Source organism: Littorina saxatilis, linkage group LG7 (genome assembly GCF_037325665.1).
Source record: "Littorina saxatilis isolate snail1 linkage group LG7, US_GU_Lsax_2.0, whole genome shotgun sequence".
NCBI lineage: Eukaryota > Metazoa > Mollusca > Gastropoda > Littorinimorpha > Littorinidae > Littorina > Littorina saxatilis.
In genome coordinates, this window is record NC_090251.1 from 26,076,257 (window position 1) to 26,087,872 (window position 11,616).

The window sequence follows — 11,616 nt, forward strand, 5'->3', positions numbered from 1 at the left end:
ATTTCATAACAGGATTTCCCTACCCTGAATTCCAAACGGTATGGGAGGTTTCGGAGATTTAGTTCGGGACGACGACGCTCTAAGAGCGGTTCATTATATTAAGGGAAGCAAGCGGTTAAAAGCGGGCGTCGTTAGGGCCAATAAGGGGGATACTAACTTGTAGATCATGTACCTGTGGTTTGGTGGATACAGTGAAATGTCGTGGCAGAGCATCTTTTAAGAGTGTTATTTTAAATCAACGAATTCCGGAAATAATTCTGCCTGGCTTGTAAGGGTTGTGAAAGAGTTGTTTCTCGTGGAAATAACTATTTATGCAAGCTTTCCCACGTGACATTATAGGCCAATTACTGGTGTCAACGCATGGAAGCACGCCGCTCAATGGGGATTGATCTATAATGTCACGTGGAAAAGCTTGTCAGAATGTTTCCAAAAGAAAGAACAAAACTCTTTCACGGCGAATACAAACCCGGCAGAAATATATTTGTCCGAACATCGTCTCCAGTGTGGTAATCAAGCTGATTTTTCTTTTAGAAATGTAAAGTTGTTATATGTGAAACTACCGTAAACCACATTACTGACTCAAATTGTTTTGAAGCTGCTGCTAAGTTAATCAGAAACATAACACTACTTGAAGCTATCACCCATACAGTCTAATGTAGTTATACATACACTTATGGCTCGTAAAATCATATTAAGCTGCCATTATTCAATCTACTAATTATGTCTGCAGCTTCCAGTGAAAATTCTGATGAGGTTTCCGATCCAACCACATGCGATTTGGTCACAACTCCTCCTGGTACAGAGAACACCACGACGTCTTCTCCACAGTATTCGGTGACAGGCGGGACCACTTCGGGTAAAAACATTCCAGAACTTCCCAAATGTCACTGTGAAATTACATGTGATGTTGTACATTTGTTTATGCATGATTACTGTCCCCAAAATCAGAAAAGCATTACGCTTAATAATTGAAAAAAATGTAGTTTTTCTTATGTATTCCCGGCACTAAACTGCGCTCTACTTGAATTCTAACCAGGTTGAAACGCCTTTCCTCAAAAGGCACAGCAGAACATCTAATCAACCCAAAAAGTTTGACTGGATAATAATTTGATGTTTTTTTTTCTCCACTGGAATGTTAGGACTACTCATTTTTGCCACTTCCGGGTTCTTTTTCTTGAATGAAAACATTTTTTTTTATTGGCGACTCTCTTTTTTAAGAGACTGTCACATGACCCATGTGCCAAATAATTATAATCCGAAAGGTTAAAGGCACAGTAAGCCTCCCGTAAACCATCACAGAGCTCCCCGAGCGTCTACATACAGTACAAGCATACTTCCATTTGAACGCTCACCGAACGGGAACATCCTGGCTGCTTTCTGTCGAGCGTGAGACATTTTCAAAGAATTTATTTTCGTGGACTTGCTCCTCTACAACAATGGCGCCTCGTTTTGGTGCTGGACGGCTGTTATGAATATTCAATACCGGAAATCACGCCCGGACAGTAAGCCTCCCGTAAACCATCACAGATACTGTCAGGCTTTTACACACAGTACAAACACCCTTCCATTTGAACGCTCACCAAACGGGAACATCCTAGGTGCCCTACGTAAAGAGCGAGCAATTATTAAAGAATTAATTTTGCAGATTGTCTCGAACACTTTTTGGACCCATCCTGAACTCAGGTCAAAAATGAGTTACTTCCCTTCGGGTCTCATTCTATCGATGTAAACTGGCCATAGCCGTGGATCGATGATTATCAGAATGTTTTTGGACCGTGGTGCGTTTTTGCGCTAGACCTAACTTTTAAAATCTAAATAATAAATTGACAGCTTGTTACACAAACATTCTTTAATCATAAAAGAATTCTTTTTTCATCAAGACAAGATCAGTACAATTCGAAGTTGTGAAAGTTTGAAAAAAGAAAAGCCCGGAAGCAGGGTCACGCAAGGGTCGTAGCAGACGACGGTTTATGCATATCGCCGTTCCTCTCAACAGTCAAAAGCCATCGCTAGAGTTCTTGTGAACCACAGCCGTTTGTTTCGTGCATAAAAACGTGCTATTGTAGATAAGCTCACATCGAGTCGCATTCAAATGACTAACTGACGACTACATTGTGGAAAAGGGAAACTGGATCACACGGGTTCACGATGGCTCAGGGGTAAGATAAACCACGCAAAATAAAAATTCTTTCAAAATTGTTCTCAAGCGGTGAGTGTTTAAATAAAAGGGAGTTTGTACTGTGTGTAAAAGCCTGACCGTATCTGTGATGGTTTACGGGAGGCTTACTGTGCCTTCAACAAAAAATCAAAAAATAACTTTGTTTTGCTGGTCATAATAGAACAAGAGGCGAAGCCTTCAAGGCTCACGTAAGAAATCGACAAACAGTAACACAAACTCAATCACTCCGTCACACACACACACACAGTACACACACACACACACATACACACACACACACACACACACACACGCACACACACACACACACACACACACACACACACACACACACACACACACACACACACAGAAAGAGCATAGGTGAAACTGTGCAAGAAAGCGAGACACTAGATCTAGATCTGTCTGTCTGCATGTAGCCTACTTACATGACACGACTGCCAAATAGTCTCGGCCCGCTCAAAATAACAATCACCGAGACTTTCAGTAATTCCATTGCGTGACGTCTAACCCTCGTACGTCATAATGTGACGTCAATGTAATCTGACGTCTTCAAATGTTAAAGTTTCTACCACAGACATACATACATACATACATACATACATACATACATACGCACGCACGCACGCACGCACGCACAGACAGACAAAAGTTAGCATCGCATAGGCTACACTTCGTGAGCCAAAAATGTGAAAGGATGAATAAAAAACGCGCCCATATAAGATCATGTTTCAGAAGGATTACTTCAATTGTCCATGCTTATTTTTACCCCAGAGATGTCAACGGCAGAATCAAGTGCAGGCGGAGGTAATGGCAATAACGTTGCCGTCATCGTCGGGGCGTTGGTGGCTGCTGTGGCTTTCGTGGTTTTGTTTGTCATTATTTTCATTGCCTACAGAAGAAAATTCAAAAAAAGGTAACAGTAGAAGTTTAAGTTATAGATTCGAATGTCCCTGTTTAGGTACAGATCAGCTAAAAGGATCCCTTTGAAATAGATTACTGTCGTTTAATTGCCTTAATTGTTGAACTGTGCATCAGCAATAAGCGTTCACTAGTTATATCAAAAACAGTAGTTTCCAGCAACAGTCAGCTGAAGACAATCAAGATAGAAGAGTAGTTGGAATAGCATCGATCCTTAATTAAACCTTAATTTACATGCATGATGTCTTTGAAGTAAAACGTGATAAGATAAGGACAGGACAAAAAAGATTCACATGTACCATTATGTAGAACAAAATTTCACAGTAAGCTTTCTTTGGACGACTGTCGTTGTCTCAAAACTCGCATGCTACCTGCTGCCCAAAAGAAGCTAATCTTGCGTTGTGCTGCCTTGAAAGAAAATGCCAAAAAAGGTTGCAAGGTAAGTTTACCAAACGTTACAGACAATAGCGAATCATAATAGTGCGTAAACAGCAAACAGTACAATCACAGAGATCCTGGAATGAAACGCGATACAGATCTAGGTAGATCTAGCATTCAAAAACTGTCTTTCAAATTCAAGGACGTTGTTGCAAGGTACCAACTTTTACAGGACAGAACCATGCCAGAGCATGTTTTGAAACTGAGGCAAAATCGTAATAATTTTGACTTTGAGAACAGATTCAATCCGTTTTCTTATATCTGCATGTTCAAGTAAATGGTGGACAGTTTTATACGGGCAGAGTGAACTTGAGACTCTACTGCAAGTCTTGAAATTCACATAAATCGAACAAAGAACAAAGACATCCAAACATTACAGGCACTTTAGATCAACTCATTTCACTAGAGGTGACTGCATAGCACTGTGTTTGATATCGGTGTCTGCTGAAATAAAAAGAAATTAAAAAAACGCTTTATCAGTGGGTGACACGTTGTAAGAGTAGGAGACACTAGATCTGTCTGTACTTACCGGGGACACGACTGCCAGATCGACACTGCGCTTTCGACAGCTCTTCCTCGCGCAGACACTGGATAAGTGCTGTGCAGGTCAAACTGTAGGAAATCTCGTTTGGTATCTTCTTTATCTATTTTTCTGGAGCTAAGAAACCGAACAATGTGGACATCGTCTTCCCCGAATCGGCGAATGCAGCTCAAGGTGAGAACTGAAAAGTGAATCTATACCACAATCCTTCACGCGACCTGACCTGATCTTGACACCTGACCTGGTCTACATACCACACACGACACAAACCAGTCACCTGCCTTTACCCCTCAAAACCCCCCACCACCCGTTTTCTTTGGATACACACTTTAACTACACACATGCCGACAAAATATTGATCATTACTTCAATAGTTTGAAGATGGTGCTTATAAAATAACCATGTAAAATGAGTATTTCGGTGTTTAGTCAAATGTTAAAGTTTCTACCACAGACATACGCACAGACAGACAAAAATGACGATCGCATCTAGGCTACATTTTGAAGTTGACTCATTTTCTTGACATTGAGACGAGAGTGGTGATGTATGTGTGCCTGTGTGTGTGTGATATCGCCAGGCCATTTTTTGTTGGATAAACGCCTTTGATGACGTCATATCCGGCTTTTTTTGAAAGTTGAGGAGGCACTGTCACACCCTCATTTTTGTTTATCAAATTGATTGAACATATGGTCAAGCAGCCTTTGACGAAGCCCGGACTATGGAATTGCATTTCAGTTTGGAAGCTATACGATCTAACAAATGAGTTTGGTCATTAAAACCGAAAATTCTAATTCAAAATAACATTTTAGCACTCGTTCCAAACGGTATTTCTTCTTATTCTTTATCATCTCCTGATTACAAAAACATATGTTATGTTTGTATTAAAAACAAACTCAGAAAATTAAAACGAATAAAGAAAAGCCCGTTTTTATGTTAAGCGCTTTACGCTACTGGGCTTTACTGGCTTGTCACTTCAAGCAATCATATACGTTTTTCAAGTGTCTTCCTGAAATACAGTGCATCCTATCAGTATAATTCTGTGAGTTTTACAGATTGACGAAATGCATATTAATTTCGCTTCGCGCGACTTGTTTCATATTATATACTCACCCACAAATCAAAAGCGAACATTAATTTCACTGTTGTTGTTGTTGACCCCCCAAAATAGTTTTCGCATTTGCGCTCTCTATGCACCACGCCTGCTCATAATGAACTTGACAGACGACACCAATCGCTCCAATATTGTTTGTGGAAATGATCACCGAGATTTGATATAAAATGTTCAAGCACATGACGTTATCGACTTGTGAAAACAAATCCTAATGTTGCAAAAACATTTCTTTTTTTCGTTTCTTTGGCAGAAGAAAGTTCTGCAGATATGTCTACAGGCTCACTGGTGGCTATCGTCGTTTCTGTCATTGTTGTCGTCATTGTCGTTATCATCGTTGTGTTATTGGCGAAGAAAAGGCGTAGAAAGCAAACCGAGCGAAAGATGTAAGTACATTCCAATTTTGAGCATTAAAAACTGGTTTCGTCCTCAAAACAAAATAAATTTTAAATTGTGCGAGAATTACATTCCACTACATAAGAAAACAAGTGTAACAGCTAGAGCTTGTCCATGCAGTGCGATGTTTTTCCTTGTGTGTCTTGCTTTCTAACTTGTAAGTGTGTATAGTAAGTGCATGGTTCTAGGACAGATTACGTGGTCACAGCTTGAGGTTACCCTGTATCAGGTGTACACTTGACCTATCTTATAAACAGTTAACTTGAACTCCCACACATGTTTACTCAAAATTATTTTCTTATGATGTCACGCTGTAATAGTACTTGCTTGACAGTCACGCGTACATCAAAGGCAGAGTTGTTTCGTGACAGCCCTAGATATTCTCATTGTCCTTCGTGACAGGAGGTTACAAACACAGGTAAAGCTAGCCATTCTTTGCAGAACAAGACAACTTATCTGCACTTTTCCGTTTCATTGTTTTCATTCCTGTTACGTGAAATCGTGTTTATCATGTTGTTAAAGGCGAGGCTCTGGCAGCGATGGAGCTCGACAGCTCGCTGTATATGAGAATCAGGGATTCCATGGTCAGCCAGTCGGTACTCCGGTCGACGACAGTTCTGTAGTTAATGCTCGGGACATGTCGGGTATGTATTTTGCTGTATCAATTACGGTAGTAATAACAGCTGATTTAATATCGAGAGGTTAAGAGATTCCTTTTTTCTGCGTGATAATATTGCTTTAAATCTTCAATGGGTCCAGAGGAAAGGAATCACATCAGAAAGCATTTTTAAGTGGATTTGGGCGATCATGTTTGACATGACTGTTTGACATGTTTGACATGTTTGACAAACCTCTGGAAACCTGACTTTAATGTCTTTTCTGACCCAAACGTACCGTGTACCGATAAAACTGAATTCTTGCAGTTTTATAAAAAGATTTTGTTCAATGTGAATTCATTAGAAAGAGATTGAAAGTTCAGAGGAAATGGCACCTTACGAGATAAACTATGCTACTGATGACATTTATTCATCTTTTTACAGATCATAGAGACCCTTCAAGAGCTTCAGACGCTTCTAACGAATACCTCACGCTAATGAACGTGTATGATGGCTTGGGCAATCGAAACATCGAAGAAAACCCGTATAATGCCTTGGCCAATCAGAACAGCACTTACGAAGGATTGTCACCCAACAGAAACGAAACCCGACTTTATGATTCGCTGGTTGCCAGCGGAGGCCAGAGCGAGGATTATGAAATACCGGACACAACAGGTTTAAACAAAGAGAGGGAGACAGAGGTAAACCGAGATTCTGATGAATACTACAACCAGGCAAGTTCAAAAATGACCGGAAACTCATCGTTATCGCAAGATGTTCCTTCCTCAAAGGTCTCGGAATATCAGAATCCAGGACAAAACGGAGAAAGTTTAGTTTAAGGGAACGTTTGATTCTAGAGAAAAGGGAACATTCACTACACGTCGACATAACGGTCCTTGAAGAGACAGACACAGACAGAAATTAGATCACAAACAGAAAACTGACTTTGCTAAGTTTTACCTCACGGGTTCATTCCTCGATGACAAGAGCAGCTTACGAAGCTTTGTCATTGAATACAGAAGCAAGTATATGTACCTTAGTTTTTAATAGGTACCGTTCTGCTAGCATCTATGATTCTTCAATATATTGTTGTGTTTTTTAAAAAAATTTTTTTTTATAGTTTTTTAGGTTTTTATATGCCGCTGTTGTTATTTGCCTCTGAAATCTTTCAACACAGAAAAAAGTATTTTAGTTTTTGATGTACCTTTTCTCGGGCCTCCTTTATAACTTAGTTACAAACGAAGAGGAAAGAGTGTGTGTCCATATTACGCTTAACCAAAATCGTCTAGCCTAAAACAAGGGTAAAACATCTCGAAGATTGTTTATAACAGTGTTATGAATGTGTAATTAGAACCTCATAAATGATGTACTTTATATAAGGATTGGCGTGTGTGAGTGTTCGATTTTTGTGTGGATTAAGTTACAGTTAATGGCTCTGCCTGAAATAAAGTACACTGTCAAATTACTCATCTAAGTTGTGTGTGTGTATGTGTGTGTGTGTGTGTGTGTGTGTGTGTGTGTGTGTGTGTGTGTGTGTGTGTGTGTGTGTGTTTGTATGTGTGTGTGTTTATGTTTGTGTGTGTTTTTGTGTGTGTGTGTGTGCGCGCGTGTGTACGTGTACGTGTACGTGTACGTGTGCATGATGGGCGTGCGGGTTTGCAAGTCGCATTGAGATTCCGCTACCAAGATTGACATAGGTCTGTTATTATAATGAAAATGTTTTGAAAGTTTGTCTAAATAACAAAGAAAATCAAAACAAACATACAACAACAAAAGTAGTCAACCTACGAATAGAACAACACATATCAAATCAAAACAAAACAAAAATCACATACAAACAAAACACTCAGCAAATAGACAGGCAAAACAGACGACAAAACAGGAAGAGAAAAAAACCCACGTGAACTGCAATTACAAAACGAACAATGATCATTGCAAATTGCCCGACTGCAACTCAACGACTATCGTAACCTAAAGCTGAGTCTAAAATCCTAATGTGATTCTGTTTTTATGCACAACTTTTCTCATGTCAAGTTGCACGACCGTGAAGGAGGAATTAGAATTGCTGTGTTCGACTGGCCTTGCCAATCTTTTTTCTTGATTTAACTTCTTCCTGTTTGTTGAATTGAATGTCAAACCTCTTTTCCCTCTCCTTTCAATGCGTTTTCAAAAAGACCCATTAAAGTTCCCATATATACCCGTGAACCGCCTTTCACCAGCTCTCTCCCCCCCCCCATACCCCCCCCCCCCTACCCCCCCCCCCCCCCCTTTCAACTTTACGACAGGTAGACACAGGCACACGACACCGGGACGTTTCATGGTGAGAGACATGGACAGGGAGTGTCAAGAAGACGTAGGTCTAGCTCTGAACGAAGCAACACAAGCATAACTTAGAGCTAAAATAACAACAACAATACAATAAAAATCGTGTACTCAAGATCAAAAAGTTAGTGATTACAATCAAATCAAATGTACACTGTACAGTTTAAAACCAAACTTGCTGTTGTCGGATTTACATACACAAGTTAGAGTTGCCAAGTTTCTCTTACTATTGTAAGCTTCGGGCTATTGCATGGGGTAGAAAGAGAGAATTGAATTGAATGGAACTTTATTTTAACAAGGATTAAGATTGAAGGCTACGCCTGTTCTTACAATCTGTCCTTGGGACGCATACACACACAATTATATAATTAAAAAATTAAAAACTAAAAAGTTAAAAAGTTAACCAACAAAAGAGAGAGACAGAGACTCAGACTCAGACTCAGACTCAGACTCAGACTCAGACTCAGAACTTTATTACAAAAGGATAAAGGTTTTAGGCAAAGCCTATTCTTCCAACCTGTCCTTTATACAACACATAAAGACAGACGGACATAAAAAATAACAATTTAATCATATAAGATACATAATTACATTGTATGGATTGCAACACAATGTGCATTTAAGGAATTATATAGGGAGAACTCAAAAATTACAAAATTACATTGACACAGTTAAACCTCATTTTGAGAATTAAGTTGCTCAAATCAGCTACACATCCGTTAACACTAGTACAAAATGTTCAACAAAATAACAATCAAACAAGACATTTCATTCACGAATGATGTGTGAACGTGACTGTCTCTTAAACATTTTCACTGAAGTTGCATTTCTTATCTGTTGGGGGAAGGAGTTCCAGAGAAACGCTCCCGAGAAGGCTAAGCTCGATTTATAGAGGTCTATGCGAGGTATAGGAGGGATGATTTTTTGGGACCCATATCTTTTTGTGGCATGTTTGAAATGTGATTGCAAATATTTAGGACAGTCGTCATTTAGAATTTTATACATGAACACAGCCTTGTTTAACGTCAACTGATCTTTCAAGGGGAGGAAATTCAGGAGCTTTAGTTTATCATCCGTGGACCTATTCAAATCATGCAGAATAAGTTTTGAATGAGAGAGAGAGAGAGAGAGAGAGAGAGAGAGAGAGAGAGAGAGAGAGAGAGAGAGAGAGAGAGAGAGAGAGAGAGAGAGAGAGAGAGAGAGAGAGAGAGAGAGAGAGAATTGAATTGAATTGAATTGAACTTTATTTAACAAGGATTAAGATTTAAGGCTACGCCTTTTCTTACAATCTGTCCTTGGGACGCATAGACACACAATTATATAATTAAAAAAATAAAAATTAAAAAGTTAAAAAGTTAACCAACAAAAGGAGGTCGGAAAACTTCAGCACGTGATAATAAAGATGACGATGATGATGATGATGATGACGATGATGATGATGATAATGATGATGATGATGATGATGAAGATGAGGCATGAAGAGCATACATATGTGGTTATTCATAAAATCAAATGCATACTATGCAGGTAATTATAAATACAAGCTGGTAGCAATCGAACATGTAGCAATAGTACAACAAAAATATGTTCAGAATATACAATGCACAGCATATCTTTGACGTAATACTAAGTGTGGTAAATCAAAAGGCGTTAAACTACTCAGACATTAAGTGGTTTTTAACACATTTTTAAAAACTTTTTAATGACTTTAATTAAGTGCTTAAAGGATGATGGAAGTGAATTCCAAACTGAAGTACCCGAAAAAGCAAGACTGGTCTTATACAGGTCAATTCGTGGAATCGGTGGGATCAAGTTGACCGACCCATATCTGTGGGTAGCTTTATTAAATAATGATGTAATGTAAATCGGCACTTTACCGTAATACAATTTATGCATGAAAATGGCTTTGTTTAACTTGAGATGCTTTTCCAGTGGAAGAAAGTTAAGCATTTTTAATTTCATATTTGTTGAGGCATTATCCTTTACGATGAGTTTGGCCGAGCGACGATAGAGAGAGTCTAACTTTTTCAAGTGGACATCACTGCTGCCATCCCAGAGCGTCGAAACATAATTAATGTGAGGCATTACATGGGCATGGTGGAACATTTCCAGAGTCCTTCTGTCCGTAAATTGCTTTAACTTGGATAGGAGGAAAACGTTCTTGGCTACTTTCTTGCAAATAATGCTGCAATTGTGCCTGCCACTTGAATTCGCAATCAATAATTACCCCTAAAACGCGATGCTGTTGAACTTGTTCAATTGATTGCGTACCAATAGTAAGATTTAGTTTGAGTGGAGAAATCTGGTGTTTTTGTCTGGCTGCAATTACCATACTTTTAGTTTTTATTGGATGGACAAGCATAGCATTAGCACAACACCAGTTATTTATATCGTTTAAAGCTGTTTGAAGGGAGGACTCTATTACTAGTACTGGAACAGACTTTCCACTTGCATGAAGTGGGTGTGTGTGTGTGTGTGTGTGTGTGTGTGTGTGTGTGTGTGTGTGTGTGTGTATGTGTGTGTGTGTGTGTGTGTATGTGTATGTGTGTGAGAGAGAGAGAGAGAGAGAGAAAGAGAGAGAGAATGATAGAGAGAGGAAGAGAGAGAGATAGAGTGTATGTGTGTGTGTGTGTGTGTGTGTGTGTGTGTTTGTGTGTGTGTGTATGCGTGCATGTGTGTGTGTGTGCGTGTGCGTGCGTGCGTGTGTGTATGCGTGTGCCTGCGTGTGTGTGTGTGTATGTGTGTGTGTGTATGGGTGTGAGAGAGAGAGAGAGAGAGAGAGAGAGAGAGAGAGAGAGAGAGAGAGAGAGAGAGAGAGAGAGTGGAGAGATAAAGACAGACAGAGTTAGAGTGACACAGAGAAAGAGAACAAGAACAAGAACAAGAACAAGAACAAATCTTTAATTGTCTAAGGCCACAGCCCCTTACAATAGTGGTTAAAATAACAGCAATAGTATCTGCACAGTTATGAATTATAGTTACGCATAAAATTCAACAAATACATTAAGACCCTGATGACATGTCACTGAACCTGATTTATAAAGGTTCGTCTCTTCTGTAACATGAAGAACACAAATCTGCTGAAGCTGTTCATCACATTATCCTCATTACTGCC

The 11,616-nt window shown here is 39.4% G+C and overlaps 1 protein-coding gene across 2 annotated transcripts in view; it reads left to right on the plus strand.

Annotated features, from left to right (window-relative positions):
- The window catches only part of LOC138971029 (uncharacterized), a 417,720-nt gene that overhangs the window by 6,695 nt on the left and 399,409 nt on the right, over positions 1-11,616 (plus strand). For both annotated transcript variants that reach the window (XM_070343632.1, XM_070343631.1), the window contains exons 7-8: positions 731-856; positions 2,954-3,095. In XM_070343632.1, the coding sequence (XP_070199733.1) occupies positions 731-856; positions 2,954-3,095 (268 nt within the window). The remainder of the gene's footprint in view (positions 1-730; positions 857-2,953; positions 3,096-11,616) is intronic.